The following is a 15924-nucleotide window of genomic DNA, read 5'->3' as shown; positions in this document are numbered from 1 at the left end:
TCTGTCGGTACGAGCATTATCTTTATCCTCCCCCACACTTGTCATGTCCTCCACCACATTTCCACCATCATTGTACTCATCGTCTGAGAACGGTGGACTGAAGTATCCATCTTCATTAAAACGAAGACTTCCACCACCCACCTCCTCCATCACCTCGCGCAACACTACACCATATCCAAATTCACAAATCAATAACTACGATTTCTAAACAAGTACATAATCATCGATGCAAATTGATTTTGCAGAACCACAGTCATCAAATTTCAAAAGCACACTGGGAATTTTTATCATACTAACCTCTCTTGTCCATGGCGGATACACGGGAACCAGTACCTATATGACGCCCTGACAACAACCGAATAATGCCCAGACAATCAAATCAATCTCATCCCCATACATGAAGGAGAAATGTAAGGGGGAGCATTTTGGGAAAATTCTAGTATACATCAATGTATGTTATACATCTCACATCCAACGGTCGATATTATTTTGTGAGTGGGGTCAGAAAAATAATATCCGTTATCAACCGTTGGATGTATGATGTATAACATACATTGATGTATAGTAGATTAACCCAGCATTTTGAGCTGATTCAAATATAGTAGATTCAACTTGCTTTGCGGCTCCATTCATACCTCGTAACCTAAAAGAGTTCGCACGTGTGGCCATTTCACTTTGTCAAAGTCATAAATAAATCTCGTGGTCAAAGTCAAAGTATGCCTAACACTGGAATTACCCCTGTCATTTACCAGAAAAATTCCACGTGCACTCCACCCCCTCATTAACGTCTGCACGTTAACAGTCTTGGTCCTATCATGATTGTATTCTCCGCTGACTGTCTACCACGTATAAAAAATTCGCTTGGGCTCTCGGCGAGTGGGAGCATACTAGAATTGTAAGACCCTAGATTTTTAATCTCGAATTACCGACACATCAGGACAAATTAATCGATATTTATGTTAAATGTCGAGTACGTAGTTTAATACGTCGTTATTAAGTTACATGTCGCCACGAGCTCGGAAATGTCTTCGGAATATTTTTCCGACGCTCGGTTTTGTTTTTTTACGATTTTCTAAAAGTTGTATTTAGTTTTAAAGTATTTTTCAGTTTTGGATATTTGTTTTCAGGGTTTTGACAAAGCCCAATTCTTTTGTTTGACCCGAGCCCAAGACCCGGGCCTAAATCCTTTTTGTTTCTCTTCCTCGCGTCCTCTCTCTCTCTTTCATTTTCTTTCTCCCTCTCTGTTATGCGTCTCCCACCGAGACCGCACCGAAGACCGACACGTCTTCTCCTCCGTCCAGCACTGCCGTCCGGCAAGGAAGAACACATGCATCACCACCATCAAACTCGCCTCTCATTTCTCTTCATTTCTATGTCCTTAGATTGCCTCTGCTCTTTGTTTCTTCCCCAAATCGGAATTGAAACAGTGAGATGAGATATAGCAATCCGACGCTTCCGGCGAGCTTCTCCAGCCATGATCGGTAAGAATAGCTTATGTTTCTTCTCCTCAATTCAATTCCATCTTCAATTTCAATAATTGAAGCTTAACCCGATTTCTATTTTTCTGGGTTTTCATCACCGTCGCACCACCATCGAAGCTTTCTCCTTCCGGCGATTCCAAGAGCATCGGCGACCTATATACATCGAATTGGTAAGCCCAGTCTTCTTCTTCGTGTTCTGACTTAATTTCTCCTTTCAATTCCTCCGATTAGAGTTTGATTCCAGACCTCATTTTCTATTGTTTTTCTGCCGGCAAATCCTTTCTCAACGTTGTGGCAAATTCGACAAGATCCGAGGGAGACTTTGAAGTAATCAAAACCGTCCAAGGGACAGTGGCAATGAAGAAAGAGGACTGCAGCAGCTCAGATTGGAGTCAAGAATAAAGTAACAGCCTCGGCTCTGCTATTTCAGTTCGTTGAGGTAGCAAGCTTTCTCCTTTCAATTTCTGGTTTGCGATTTGGTGTTTCTGTTGTTGGAGAAGCTGATTTTGTAATGCATGTCGAGTTAGAAGAGATCATAGATGGTTTTGGAGGCCGGAGTAGTGATCGGAGGAATAAGGGTGAAAAGTTGGTTTTTACTGTTTTACTTTTACCATGTTATTGGTTTACTGTGATGTGAAAGGACCAAAATGCCCCTGGCATAAAGTTACTGTTTTACTATTACTTTTACTGTTTTACGGTTTTATCCTAAGTTGCCTTTTACCATTTACTAAATGATTTTAACGGTTTTACTTTTACCTATGGTAACTTAGTGAGAACCCGATTTGAACTAATTGGCGACGAATTAACGTAACTTTTAGTTGCGACTAATGTTAGTTCCGATTCTCGCCCGGTTCGAGAATCGAGAATTATTTAACTAAAAAATGTGTCGGTATAATAAATAAGTCGTCGATATGATTATGAGTAACTTTTATATCTATAAAGTATGCTTAATATCGATCGACTATTGAAATAGGATTATTTTCGGATTTTCCAATAATTGGTCAACATGGTCAATTCCTGGTCGAACTAGGAAATACTTATTCAACGGAAAGTTAAATGTTGACTTTCCTGGTCAAAGTAGGAAAAGGATTGAGTCAACGTATTTTCGATATTCGACTTTGATGTTGATTCTTTTATACCTCATGAACTCAGAATTGATGTTATGAGGATCTTTCGGAGACTTGGAGCGCCAATAGGAGTTATACATTGGATTTGGATATCGGCTGGGATTCTGCACGTCATTCCAAGTAGAGGAGCTAACCCTCCTATGTTGTACTTTGGGCCAAATAAATTGCATCGTCTAGTTCCCGGTTGAATAATTTATGATGCATTAAATGTTGTGAAAATCCGAGACTAGGCACGATTTGGAGATAGGGTAAGTAGTGAATTCTCGCGTATGTTGACCTGAGAGTGACGGGAGCCTAGCATACTAGGTAATCATACGGTGTCAATGACCGTGAACCTCTGGAGGGGCAATGTCCTATTTATTATGGGATCCACATTCTATTCTATACTATTGAGGGCATTCCGTTTAAATGGACACTCTCGCTACTCTGTGACTTGTAGTTGGCCTCGACTATGTATTCGCTAGAATCAGTCGAGCATTGCATGAAGTTGAATTTGCATTAACCTACCTTTGGAGCTCCACAAACTATTTTAGCATGATATTCCCAAACTTGCATTATATTTCGAATATGGTTTTCTCTGGCCAAAAACCTACCCTCAATGTTTTATAAAACTCCTTAACTGATTTTGGTTTTCAAACCTTATGGGCAGGCTGGCCCATACTGGGCAAGCGAGGACGACGCTCACCCCTACTTTAGTTCCTTTGCAGGTTCGATTGTTATTTCTGGAGCTCGGAGCCTCATTTGAGAGTTAATGTTCGTGTTCATCCTGATTACATCTCATTCCTATATTTATTAACAATGTTTTCGAGTAAAGTTTCCCGAGATTATAATTTGAGTTGTAGCCATCTTTATTTTGTATTAAAAATTAGGTTGTCTACTTGTTTAATTTGGGCCGGTGGCATTAACGCTACTTTTCGCATTCTTATTGTATAAATTTATTTATTTTCGCGGAAATTTAAAGTAGTATCATTCGTTATATCGTGAACATGTTTGTCTTGTCGAAAAACTTTATTCACTTGTTCACGTTAGTGAGTGTTTGAGCGAAACCTAATCGCTCTGTTTACTTGCTAATATCTTTTAAAATCTCAACATATTGTCATGTTCTAATTCTGAGATGTGACAAGAATGCTCCGTTGATTTGTGTGCAAGAAAAGTAATGAAGTGTGAAAACTACAAGACCAAATCAGTAATTGAACCAACTCCGCTTCGAACATAAAATTAGTCATTGACAAAGTTCTACAAGGCCAAATTAGTCATTGACAAGGTTCACATCAACTTCCCAGAAAACTTTTATTTCCCGAACATGCATAAAATGGTTGATGATATACCACTGTTGAAGGCATTATATATTTCCACCATTAGACGGTTACGCTATTATTATTATTTTTCAATGTATTTCCACCAATAGTAGGTCTCAAGATTAGGATATCTTTTATTAATAAAGTTAGAATGAGAGTTGAATATTGACCCGTTAAATTTTTGAATCTTTGAAAAAATACCCAGTTGAACATGGTCTTAAAGGATAGGATTGTCATCTTTGTTTTGGTGGAAGTGGGAAAAAGAAGAGGTTTCTCTTCACGAGATGCAGTAACCCTCGATGAGTTTGGGTAGAAGAAAAGGGACGGTTGCTGCCCACGATTTTCATAGTTCAGGGGAACTGCATCAACACGCATCATTCTTCGAAATTTTTGTTCTTCATCTTTGGTAGTACAACTTTTATTTTCAGGAGAGTTAAAACAAAACACAGCGCACGCGGCCTTTTTGAATGCGCTTAGCGCGTCCAGGAAGACTAGTGTACAAGTATTTGATCTCCTTTATATATGTTCCTCTGTAGTATCAGGTGCTTAATTTGCGAGTGACATGTATCTTTCCTTCTTTACTGCTGTTAACATAGTGAATTCAACTCTCTCCCATCCCCTTATTCATCTTGAGCTTTCAGAGAGAAACTAACTTCTTCACATTCATTGGAAATGAGTATGTTGAACCCTCAAAAAGATGTTCCACCAAAATTTTGTTAGTTGCCTCTGTAGGGTGGAATATATCCCAGAACATATGGTCCGTTCTATTGGAGCAGTATCTTGAGACTGGTAGACAAGGAACCTTTGCGTTAACATTTCCGACGAAACAGCATGCAGCTTTAGTCTCATTAAATCCTGAAACAAATTACCAATTGTAATACGTAGCCTTCATTCCAGGGTCAGTCTGTTACGTACAGTATATCTATATATAGCATGCTAGCTAGGTTGTCGATCTGATTGCATGTAATAAAACCACCATAAAGCAATGCTTGATCATTTAACCATGCACATGGAAATTGAGAGTATGGTAGTATATATAACGTGATAGACTCTTCTGAAAGTAGAACACTAATTTTCACTAATTTAGAAAGCAGCTAGAAGGGAGATACGAGCTAGTACCGTAAGATGATGGACTTTGGATCATGTTAAGGAAGATGTCATAAGTCTCGAAGAAGGAGTAGTTTACGCCTAACGCTGGTTTCAATTGTTGCATCATGGACTTGAGCCCATCACTATACATAGAAGAGATGGAGTTTCCTAACTCATTGCATTCTCCTGTTTTAATATCCCTTCGTGCCGGAAAACATCCCACTGGTGGAGCGCCGAGAATTGCGAATTTCCGAGCACCGAGACTATGTATTCTCTGCCAAAAAAGAAGAGTGGACAACGTTGAGCAGTGAGATTAAGTATAACAATATCAACTATGCACACATATACAGAGCTGATCCGGCCGGCTCATTTCAATTTGTGTACCTCCAGGTGTTGCTCAAGAGTGGACAACATCAATTTCACATACTGGTCCGGTGTATATTGCTTTTGGGTGCTGGATGAATCAACGTAGTCGATTATGTCATTGCTTCCGATAAGAACTACATGTAGAGATTTTGCTAGATCTGCTTGGGCAGCTTGAGCTCCTATCTGGTGCTGAAGTTCTGCACAAACTTGTGAATAGTGGTTGACTTGTTTTGCGAAGGGTAGTGACTGACGCTGTAACAACAAACAAATTAATAATAGTGTTCAGAACATCAGTTATTCTATCGATCGATCAGCTACGCACTGGAACTTTTAACGGCATCGATGAGGAATATGTAAGTAACTAATGAAATATAATCATTTTGAACTATGACAAATGTAATTCATTTTTCAGGTTACTTACATGTTCTTCATCGGTACCGTTGAAGATTCCAGCGCCTCCAGAGGCGAAGCTAACTCCAGCTTCCAAGGACCCGTTTAGCTTATTGGATTTTGATACAAGTGAAAGATATGGTGGGGAAGTTGGCAAACTCACTTTCTCGGCTGCTCATGAAAAGAAACTGCTGTAATATTTGATCATCTTTACAAATAGGAGAACATGCATGAGCATAGTATTTGATTACTACAGTGCTATAGATAACAGAGTTAATATATCCACATATATACAGGGAACTGTTACATATACATGATGTTCACCTTCCACCTAAAAACAACGTCACGATATAGATCGATGCAGAGAAGTTCTTTAGTTCCGGCAACTTACTTTCTGAACGTTCGTTTTAATTAACGACATCATGCATGAGACATAGTGTGAGAGATAAATATGTACGCATGCAAAATTACATCAATCAACATGCATTGATGAACATATATGCGTGAATTTCATGATGTAAGTGCCATTATTTCACGTATAAAAGATCATCAACGTACCAAGAAAATCTGCAGCATTCTTGCCATTGCAAAACCTCCCGGTTGCATTCTTGGTCGGGAAATCGATACCGTTAGGAGGAAAATCTGCCTTGGAAAAAGAGTCGGAAAGGTAATTGTTGTTACCAACATCCAATAGGGAGTCTCCGAAAATGTAAATGGCCGGAACCGTCTGAGCCTTTGAGAAAGCGATGAACACAAAAACGATAATGGAGAAGATGGGGAAACAAATAGTAGAAACACCACCAGCTTCCATAGTCATAGTTTTGGGTTTGGTATGAGACATACTTGTGGGTGGTGATGATGAATAAGTGGAGTAACTAGCAACTCTTATAGTGGGAGATAAGTTGATGATGATGTGTTACACACGATTTTGTGAATAGAGCGAAGACGTTTTAGCCGTGTGGGCTGCAGAAGCAGTGAAGCACCACTATACTCCGGGTTGCTCTTATTGTTAATTAACGAAATGTGTTTTGTATTTTTCCAGTAAGGAACTTTTTAATCAAGTATAGTCAATCAAAAAATAGTGCATATGGACAATTAATTTGTTTTATTCAATATTGTTTAACGGGTATATATACAAAAGGGAGGATAAACCCTAGTACTTGAATACTTGAATTGATCATTCATATATTTTTGACGTAGTTAGTTTCTGTCTGATCACATCACTACGTAAAGAATTTTACTTATAGCTAGAAGTTCGAAGTGTCGATCACCATGTGAAAATGTGCTCAACCAGTAAGAATGATATCGAAAGGCTTACCCATAAGCTCCATGTGCTAGCCTGCTAGGTTAGTACGTACTTACGGAAGTTACTCTATCCCGCTTGCGTTATTACACCTAACTACGCAATGCATGTTGTAATATTTCGAAAATTCATATCAAATTTTTAATGAGTTCCATGATATTATTAAGTTAGTTATTGTCTAATTTTATTAGACGAGGATGAAAATAAAAGGGTTCGAAAATATTAACTGTTCGGAAACATTCAATTTGACGAGTCTAATAGTTGACTTTTAACTCATTCGGTTTCTTAGAAAACTTCATACAAGAAAGTCGTAGAGGTCGTCGATACGAATTCGTGGACACGTGGCACGCCTAAATCGGAGTTCGTATGAAGAAGTTATGAATCAAAAAATATTTGGACATTTTTGGAAAATAGTATAAATAGGGGAATTAAAGAGAAAAAAAGAGAAAAATCAGAAATTTCGGATCGGGTATTGTTCATGGGTACTGTCAATGTTCTAAAACTCGGTCAACTCGGCTGGTTACTGAGGCGATTTTGACCTATTCAGTGCCTCTACTCGGTCAGATTTGTAGTATGGAAGGAGACCTTCAAAATGGGACAAGAATCGTACCGATTGGTTGCCAGAGGACGGAGGTTCGACGAGTTGAAGTTCGGCAAAATATGCTAGGAGAATCGAAGAAAAGAAATCCTAGGTTTTTAAATTGGAGCTTTTCGGTTCTTGTTAAATTGAAGTGTTTAGGCTCAGAATTAGACTTTGTAGTGAACTAGGAAGTTGTTAGAAATGTCATTTAGATTGTGGTGGTGAAATTTGGTGGTCATTGGTGGCGGTCGGTGAACAGTAGTGCCACACGAATAGTACGGTGAACAATATTTATGAACAATGTTATGTAAACAGTAAATGTGAACAGTGTTGGTAAAACAGTACATGTGAACAGTGCTTGTAAACAGTACGGTGAGCAGTGTTTTAGTAAAACAGTACATTGGAACATTGATTAGTAAAACAGTAAACCATGAACAGTGTTATGTGAACAATGTTTTATAAACAACATTTAGCTGTACTGAAATCGTCACATGATATTTTAGGTATCAATTTCTAAGCATTTTATCATGCTATTAGGTAACTGACGAAACGAGTGAGGAAATTACTTTCAGTGTCGTGGAAGTTGTACGCAAGAAAGAAGGTGAGTAAAATCTCACAGTGACGAATCTACCCTTGCGGAGATTCATGATGACGCTGAATTTTAAAAGAATGAACTATGATATGTATATGATATAATGGATTGTGTATGTGTATAATTGGTAAAATAGGTACATATATATGGTTTTCTATATTTTATACTGTCATAATTTCCGTTTGCGAATGAGTTCATTATAGCGTTGATATTTATTTATTTGAGCATGTCAATTTGATTTGTACAATGTCATACAATATCATGTGATGATTGTTTATACGTTGTTTTAACTTGAGTTAAGTTAAAACGTTTTTTTTGTGGTTTGTGGACCTGTCTTCGGACGTGTTGGCATGTTGGAACCTAGTCTTGGCCGGGCGACAGTTACGATTCAGTTAGAGCTCTAGTATGTCTGTCGGGGTACTAACATGAGGGGTAACAGAGGTACCAGCGCTTATGAGTACCCATATTTTGAACATTGGGTAGCGAGAGGTTGCCCAATGTCGGGCGACGTACTAACATGAGGGGTAACAGAGGTGTACCAGCGCTTATGAGTACCCGTATTATAAATGTAATTGGGTAAATAGAGGGGTTGCCCAATTTCTCATGAGCACTTATATTTTTAGATATTATTGGATAACCAGATGGGTCGTCCTATGACTCATGAGTACATTTATAATTAAATGTTTTCAGTATTTTTCTTTTGGATATTGGGTAGCGAGAGGTTGCCCAATGTCGGGCGGCGTACTAATATGAGGGGTAACAGAGGTGTACCAGCGCTCAAGAGTACCTGTATTATAAATGTATTTGGGTAAACAGAGGGGTTGCCGATTTCTCATGAGCACGCATATTTTCATATATTATTGGACAACCAGATGGGCCGTCCAATGACTCATGAGTACATTTATAATTAAATATTTTCAATATTTTCTTCTGTGTTTATATGTGAGTTGTATTATTGATTTACTCATACGAGCTGCAAATCTTACGGGGTTTATGTTTACAATCCCGGTGCACCTATTCGATGGTGTATGAGATAGTTCTGCAGGTGTGGATTAGCAGAATTAGAGGGTTTCGCTGAAGATTGTCGAAGATTTCTTTCTGTTGTTTGTGGTGAGGATTGAGTGAATTTTACATTTCCATTGGTTGTGTATTATTCGAGTTGACTGAGTCATGATGTTGACTCAGTTTCGATACACTATTATGATAAGATGATTTCAATATATTTGAGATTGTTTTTGAGTTTTCATGGCTCGATTTTAAATTTCTATCATTCGAAATTCGGGGTCGTGACACATGTCGATTTTATTGTGCAAGTAATTCTTTCAGTCTTTCTTTAACAATCTAACACATATAATATATGAAAATTTTAATGATATATCTAACCTAAGAAGCACGGATACGGACACGAGTGTCCGTATTAGACACAATTCGATACATGGACACGTAAAATGAAATTTTTGTTGAACACAGACATGTTAATTAAATATTATTTATATATATATATAGTTGATTAAGAAAAAAAAAAGTAATATAATTTCTTAAATAACATCTCAAATTTTGAGATTTCAAATACAAGTCCAATAAAGTTTCATACTTCAAATAAAATACATAATAAAACTCAAATACAAATAGCTAATAACTTGAGTTTAGGGTTATTTTCAGTGTATACAGCAATCCCTATTTAGTTAAAACAATTACATTGATTATACCGCAAAACAATTTAACTCAAACTTTTATGTTTCCTTTTGCAGCAAATATACCAGTAGGAGATTGAGATAGAAATCAAGAGGGAATCCAAAATAAATTGCGATAGACAACAACTAGAGCTTCCACTTCTTACCATCTGTTGAAAGAAAATAATGTTCATAAGTATAACTTAGCATTTCTTGTTGTACACAAGTACAAGATAATGTACAGAGCTCCCCCTAATAACTTCATAAACCCCGAACTTGATTTCTGTTGTAGGATCACAAAACCATACGCTAGCTCCACCTTCATGCATTTACATCCCTCATTCATCAAAACTAAATACGTAACCCTCCTTTTGATCACTTACAAGTCAAAGCAGACAACATGAAGCTTAAATTTCTGGTCTTCACACACAAACATAATAACTCTAGTCCGATACAAACCCAAGAGTTTGAGTCTAAATCTACATAAGTTCTACACTTAAAAATTCTAACTTTAATCAATTTTATTGTCAAGACCCAATTTTTATTCATACCCAATTTGAATTGAACCCAAAACTAAGCTCCATATATAATAACAAACTTAAATCAGTGAAAGCAAAAACTACAAAATGGGGATGAAGAAGAGTATACTAACCTGTTAAGATCAAGCTCTTTGTTCTGGATTGACAGAATCAACTCTAGGTTCCTCCATGGACCTTCTTGCTTGGGATTTTGAGCTCCTTCAACTTCAAAGTTTTGGTCTTCTGGTTCATTCTCGTTGGTCTATAATGAAATGGTGCAGTTTGTTTTGGTGGGTTTTTCTGATTCTTGGGGTGGTTCGTTCTGCTTTCTCTTCTTGTTCTTCTTCTTCTTTTGGGTTTGTCTCTGTTTAGTGTTGGCTCTAAAATCTGCCATGGTTGAAGGCATGAGCTCTTGTGTGACTTTGGTTTCTGTGTCCATAGGTTTAGGACAAACAAGAAACTGATTTGAAACCCCGAACTCCATAACTCCATTCAACCATCACCCATAAATCCATAATCGATTACACCCATAACTCAATTAATCACAAATAAAAAAAAAAATTTCTTAATTCAATAAAAAAAAGAGTAGAAGAACAAGAAGAGATCATCGAAGAGGAGAGAGTGGCAAGTTGGACTTACCTTACCGAAGAGATCCTCGTTGGCGGTGGTGGCGAAAGGAGGAAGAGGCTCAGCGATGACAACAATGGGGACAAAGTGGTTGGAGGTTGAACTTCTCGGGTATGGAGTTGCGTTGGCTGCGTAGCGAGATCAATGAGGCAAGCAGTCGTTGTCTTTAGGAGTTTAGGTCTAAAAACTGTTTGAGGACAAAAATTACGCCCCGTGTCCTCCTTAATCGTGTGTCCAATGTGGACACGAGTGTCCCTTACATGTCCGAGCGTGTCAAGACGTGTCCAAGTTCAATTCGCGTGTCCGACTGTATCTGAGCGTATTCGTGTCGGACACGCCGATACGCCATGTGTCAGTGCTTCTTAGTATCTAATTAATTGTAATCTAAAAGATGACTTTTTTTTTCTCTTTAAGTCTTTCTTTAAAATCTAACATATATAATATGTGAAAATTTCAATGATATATCTAACTAATCGTAATCTAAAAGATGACTTTTTTTCTCTCCCTCCTCTCTCTCGTCTCAACTCTAGTTTTCACCCTCATTGACAGTAGCGATACGGTGTTTGTTGGGATGATGCCGGTGGGTTTAGTGACGGTAGTCTTGGTTGCTATCAGGCATCGCCCGAGTTTGGTGCATCTAACTCTCTTTTCTCCTTTTCATTCTTTATCGTTTGAGGAGGTGGAGACTGGTTCTTCAGGGATCCAGATTTGTGGTATTGGATTATTGGATCTTGATGCCTTGCTTTCGTCCCCGTGGGGAAGATTGGAGCATCATCTTCTCTACACTAGTTGGTTGGTGGTGGTCGATAGCAGATTGTTGTCGTCATCTCTAATGTTGTTGGTTGATGTTGGTGGATCTAGGAAGTGGCCTGGTAATTGTGGCTTTTCCCCATAAGTCAGGTTTCCTCTCTGGTGCCGTGAACATGAATGTGCGGTGGGGATAAGCTTTTATGATTCTTCTTTGATCGGCATTAAGATAGAGGCGGGAAGGGAGGAAGGCAGCAACACCAAGTTTGTTGTTTGGGTGCCTGAAATTTTGCATGCCCTTAGCACTTGAACTCTAGCCATTCTTTGGGCCTGGTCTAGGGTTTGGCTTTGGGCCTTCACATGGCTTTGGGCCTTCACATGGACTTGGGCTTCATTACATGAAATGATGGTTCTGGTGATTCTTGCCACAAATAATGTTTTTGGGGTGCACCCCCCCTGAGCAGAGTGATACTTTACTTTTACAAATAAGTTAGTTGTGCTAACGGGGCTTGTTTGGTTACTTTGTGCCGAATGCAGAGATCTAGCATTGTGATGTAAGTTTCTAGTTTTAGTTTTGTTAGTTTGTTACGAGTTAATCATTTTGCAAATTCTTAATTATCGTTGTTTTCGATTAAGGAGTGAGAGTTTGTTTATATTGTTTCGTACATTATATTTTCTGATATATGACAATTCGTCGTTTAAAAAAAACTAATTGTAATATAAAATGTCATTCCGAATTATTAGTTACCTAACATGATTTTTAAAAGGTAAAAATGTCAATTTGCATTATAAATTTGGTCATAATTGTCAGTTTGCACCTCAAACTTGAATTTGACTCAATTTACCTCCTAAATTTGGTAAAAATTGCGGATTTGCACCTATATGTTAAATTTTGCCTATATGTTATATAAATTCCCCTGTAGATAGTGCATAGGGACATGTATCTTTCTTTCTTTACTGCTGTAAACATAGTGAATTCTACACTCTCCCTTAAATATGGACTCTATCCGTTTATCATGAGCTTTCAGAGAGAAACTAACTTCTTCACATTCATTGGAGTTGAGTATGTGGAACCCTCAAAAAGATGTTCCACCAAGATTTTGTGAGTTGCTTCTGTAGGATGGTAAAGATCCCAGAACATGTGGTCCCTTCTATTCGAGCAGTATGATGCAACTGGTAGACAAGGAAACTTTGCGTTAAGATACCCGAGGCCACAGCATGCAGCTTGCGTTTCATTAAATCCTGAAACAAAGTACCAAATTTAGTTTCCTTTATTTCTGTTACAATCTATCAAGCATATGCTAGATATACTTGATATAACATGCACATGCAAATCGAGAGTAAGGTAAGTAGTATAACATGATTGACTGCGGTTTAAACTTTGAAGCTACGTATAAGTGTAGAACATTAGTTTTCACTGATATAGAAAGATACGAGCTAGTACCGTAAGAAGAAGGATTTTGGATAATGTTACGGAAAATGCCGTAAGTCTCGAAGAAGGAGTAGTTTATGCCCAATGCTGGTTTCAGTTGCTGCATCATTGACTTGAGGCCATCACTATATTTTGCAGAGATCGAGTTTCCTAATTCATTGCATTCTCCTGTTTTCTCCTTCCTTCGTGCCGGACAGCATCCAACTGGTCCCGTGCCGAGAATTACGAATTTCCGAGCACCAAGACTGTGTATTCTCTGCCAACAAAAAAAGAGTGGACAACATTGAACACTGAAATTAAGTATGAAAATATAAATTATGCAAAAACGGAGCTGATCAAGCTCATTTCAATTTTGTTACCTGCAAGTGTTGTTTAAGAGTAGACAGCATCAGTTCCACGTACTGGTGCGGTGTGTATTGCTTTTGGGTGCTGGATGAATCTAAGTAGCCAAATACGTCATTGCTTCCGATAAGAATGACATGTAGAGATTTCGCAAGATGAGCTTGGGCAGCTTGTGCTCCTAATTGTTGCTGAAGTTCTGTGCACACTTGTGCATAGTAGCCTATTTGTTTTGTCAATGGTAGTGACTGACGCTGTAGCGATGTGCACAAATAAGTGTTTAGAACATTAATATCATATCGCATATATCAGCTGCTTTTGACACTCATTGGTATTGAACTGTGAAAACTCGATCTGTATCTTTTGTTTCGTTAGTTACTTACATATTCATCATCGGTGCCGTTGAAGATTCCTGCCCCTCCAGAGGCGAAGCTAACTCCAGCTTCGAAGGACCCCTTTTGCTTGTTAGATTTTGATACAAGTGACAGATACGGAGGGGAAGTTGCCAACCTTACTTTCTCAGCTGCTCATCAAAAGCAACTGTTATTACCTTGGCATCTTTACAAAGAGAAGCTAGCTCGTATTTTATTAGACCACCCAGTACTATATAAATAATACGTACCGCCCAAGTAACAGAAATATTCATCATCAGTTATATTATTGCAGGGAATTGTTGTATAACGACACGTTAAGAAAGTAAACTTCCACTATAAAAGATACTATATTACGTCATAAAGAAATTCCAGTAACTTCCTGAAACGTTCATTTTAATGACACAGCATGCATGTTACATATGGTGCGAGAGAAATAATATATAAACAAATACAATCAACATGCATATAAACTATGTTAGCATCATCATGAATCTCATGATGTGATGAGTCTAAGAGAATCAACGTACCCAGAAAGTCTGCAGCGTTCTTGCCATTGCAAAACCTCCCTGTTGCTTTCTTGGTCGGAAAATCTATACCGTTGTGAGGAAAATTTGCCTTGGCCGTAGAGATGGTAAGGTAGTTGTTGTTACCAACATCCAACAGGGAGTCTCCGAATATGTAAATAGCCGGAACAGTCTGAGCATTAGACAAAGCGAGGAACACCGAAACGATGATGGAGAAGATGGTGAAGAAACTCGTAGGAGAAACACGGCAAGCTTCCATGGCCATGGTTCTGGATTTGGTATGAGATATTTCTCTTGTGGGTGGTGATGAATAAGTGGGATTGATTGGCAACTCTTATAGTGGGAGACAAGTTGATGAAGTGTATATTGTCGTGTGTGAAACTGTGAATAGATCGAATACGTTTTAGCCGTGTGGGCTCGAGCACTACAACGAAATCAGTTTTGTAATTTTGCCAGTAAGACAAGTGTTTCTGGACAACTATTTAATCTGTTCAATATTGTTTAATGGGAATAGACAAAAGAGAGGTATCAGATACTTCTAAAAACCCTGGAGACGTGTACTTTCTGTGGTTTGTGGAGCAACACTAGTTGTTGATTCATATTTTTGACATGGTTTCTCTTATTTAAAAGTGTGACATCTATGCGAGGAACGGTCTAAATATCGTTTTTCGGTATCGTATCGGTCTAAGAGTAAAACTATATATTGGAGATATATCGATATATATTAATTTTATCGGATTTACTTATTTTTAAATAAAATTTATATTTCAAAATGTACCAAATAAACTAAAGAAATAGTACTAAGTAAACTAAAGAAAATTACTTAATTTTTTTGACAATTAAAATACACAAACGGCACCTAATAATAAAAATAGGTGTTTAAAAATGATTGTTTAGGCTCAAAATTTCATTATATATATTTAAAAAAAAATACAAAAGATATAAAAATTAGAAATATATATGAAAAATGAAAGAAAAAAACAAGGTTTTTTTTTCAAGAGGAAATAAATATTAAAAAATGAAAAAAAAACAAAAAAAAACTGAATTTGACCAATATTTGATCGATATATTAGAGTTTGACTAATATTTAATTGATATATCGAAGTTTGATCAATATTTGACCGTTGATCGATATATTCAACCCATATGGACGATATCGTATCATTTTCTAAACAGAACATGTGAGCATGTGCTCAGCAAAAGAATGTTATTGCAATAATTAACCCATAAGATGTAGCTTCATGTGCTTCGTTATAGTAGATAAACCCTAAAGTTACTATTTTTATTCCGGTTGGCCTAATTACACCTAACTATGCAATTTTTATTGTGCTAGAGTACGTGCTCGACTGCTCGCAGTCCTATTTATACCAATCCGACATATGTGATAATGTATGACGGCAGATCTAAGAAATGATCTTCCGTAATAATGTCATTCCGAATTATGAAACACGTTCTTGAAAAAAT

At 37.6% G+C, this 15924-nt stretch overlaps 2 protein-coding genes and 1 long non-coding RNA gene across 3 annotated transcripts; 1 reads left to right on the top strand and 2 right to left on the bottom strand.

Moving 5' to 3' along the window:
• The first annotated feature begins 1262 nt into the window (after positions 1-1262).
• Positions 1263-2213, top strand: LOC126788667 (uncharacterized). The gene is made up of 2 exons (XR_007671401.1): positions 1263-1481; positions 1599-2213. It is a non-coding gene; the product is annotated as an uncharacterized LOC126788667 (long non-coding RNA).
• A 2330-nt stretch (positions 2214-4543) lies between these two features.
• Positions 4544-6568, bottom strand: LOC126786072 (GDSL esterase/lipase At5g55050-like). The gene is made up of 5 exons (XM_050511778.1): positions 6310-6568; positions 5783-5922; positions 5380-5613; positions 5026-5269; positions 4544-4761 (listed from the first exon to the last, which is right to left on the bottom strand). The coding sequence occupies exons 1-5, from the start codon at positions 6566-6568 to the stop codon at positions 4544-4546; spliced, it is 1095 nt and encodes a 364-aa protein (XP_050367735.1).
• Positions 6569-12674: 6106 nt separating this feature from the next.
• LOC126786071 (GDSL esterase/lipase At5g55050-like) lies at positions 12675-14783 on the bottom strand. The gene is made up of 5 exons (XM_050511777.1): positions 14464-14783; positions 13946-14085; positions 13583-13816; positions 13236-13479; positions 12675-13033 (listed from the first exon to the last, which is right to left on the bottom strand). The coding sequence occupies exons 1-5, from the start codon at positions 14723-14725 to the stop codon at positions 12816-12818; spliced, it is 1098 nt and encodes a 365-aa protein (XP_050367734.1). The 5' UTR covers positions 14726-14783; the 3' UTR covers positions 12675-12815.
• Between the last annotated feature and the right edge of the window lie 1141 nt (positions 14784-15924).

The sequence above is a fragment of the Argentina anserina genome, chromosome 3 (assembly GCF_933775445.1).
Source record: "Argentina anserina chromosome 3, drPotAnse1.1, whole genome shotgun sequence".
In the NCBI taxonomy this organism is placed as follows: Eukaryota; Viridiplantae; Streptophyta; class Magnoliopsida; order Rosales; family Rosaceae; genus Argentina; species Argentina anserina.
This window is presented reverse-complemented; position numbering and strand designations above follow the sequence as displayed.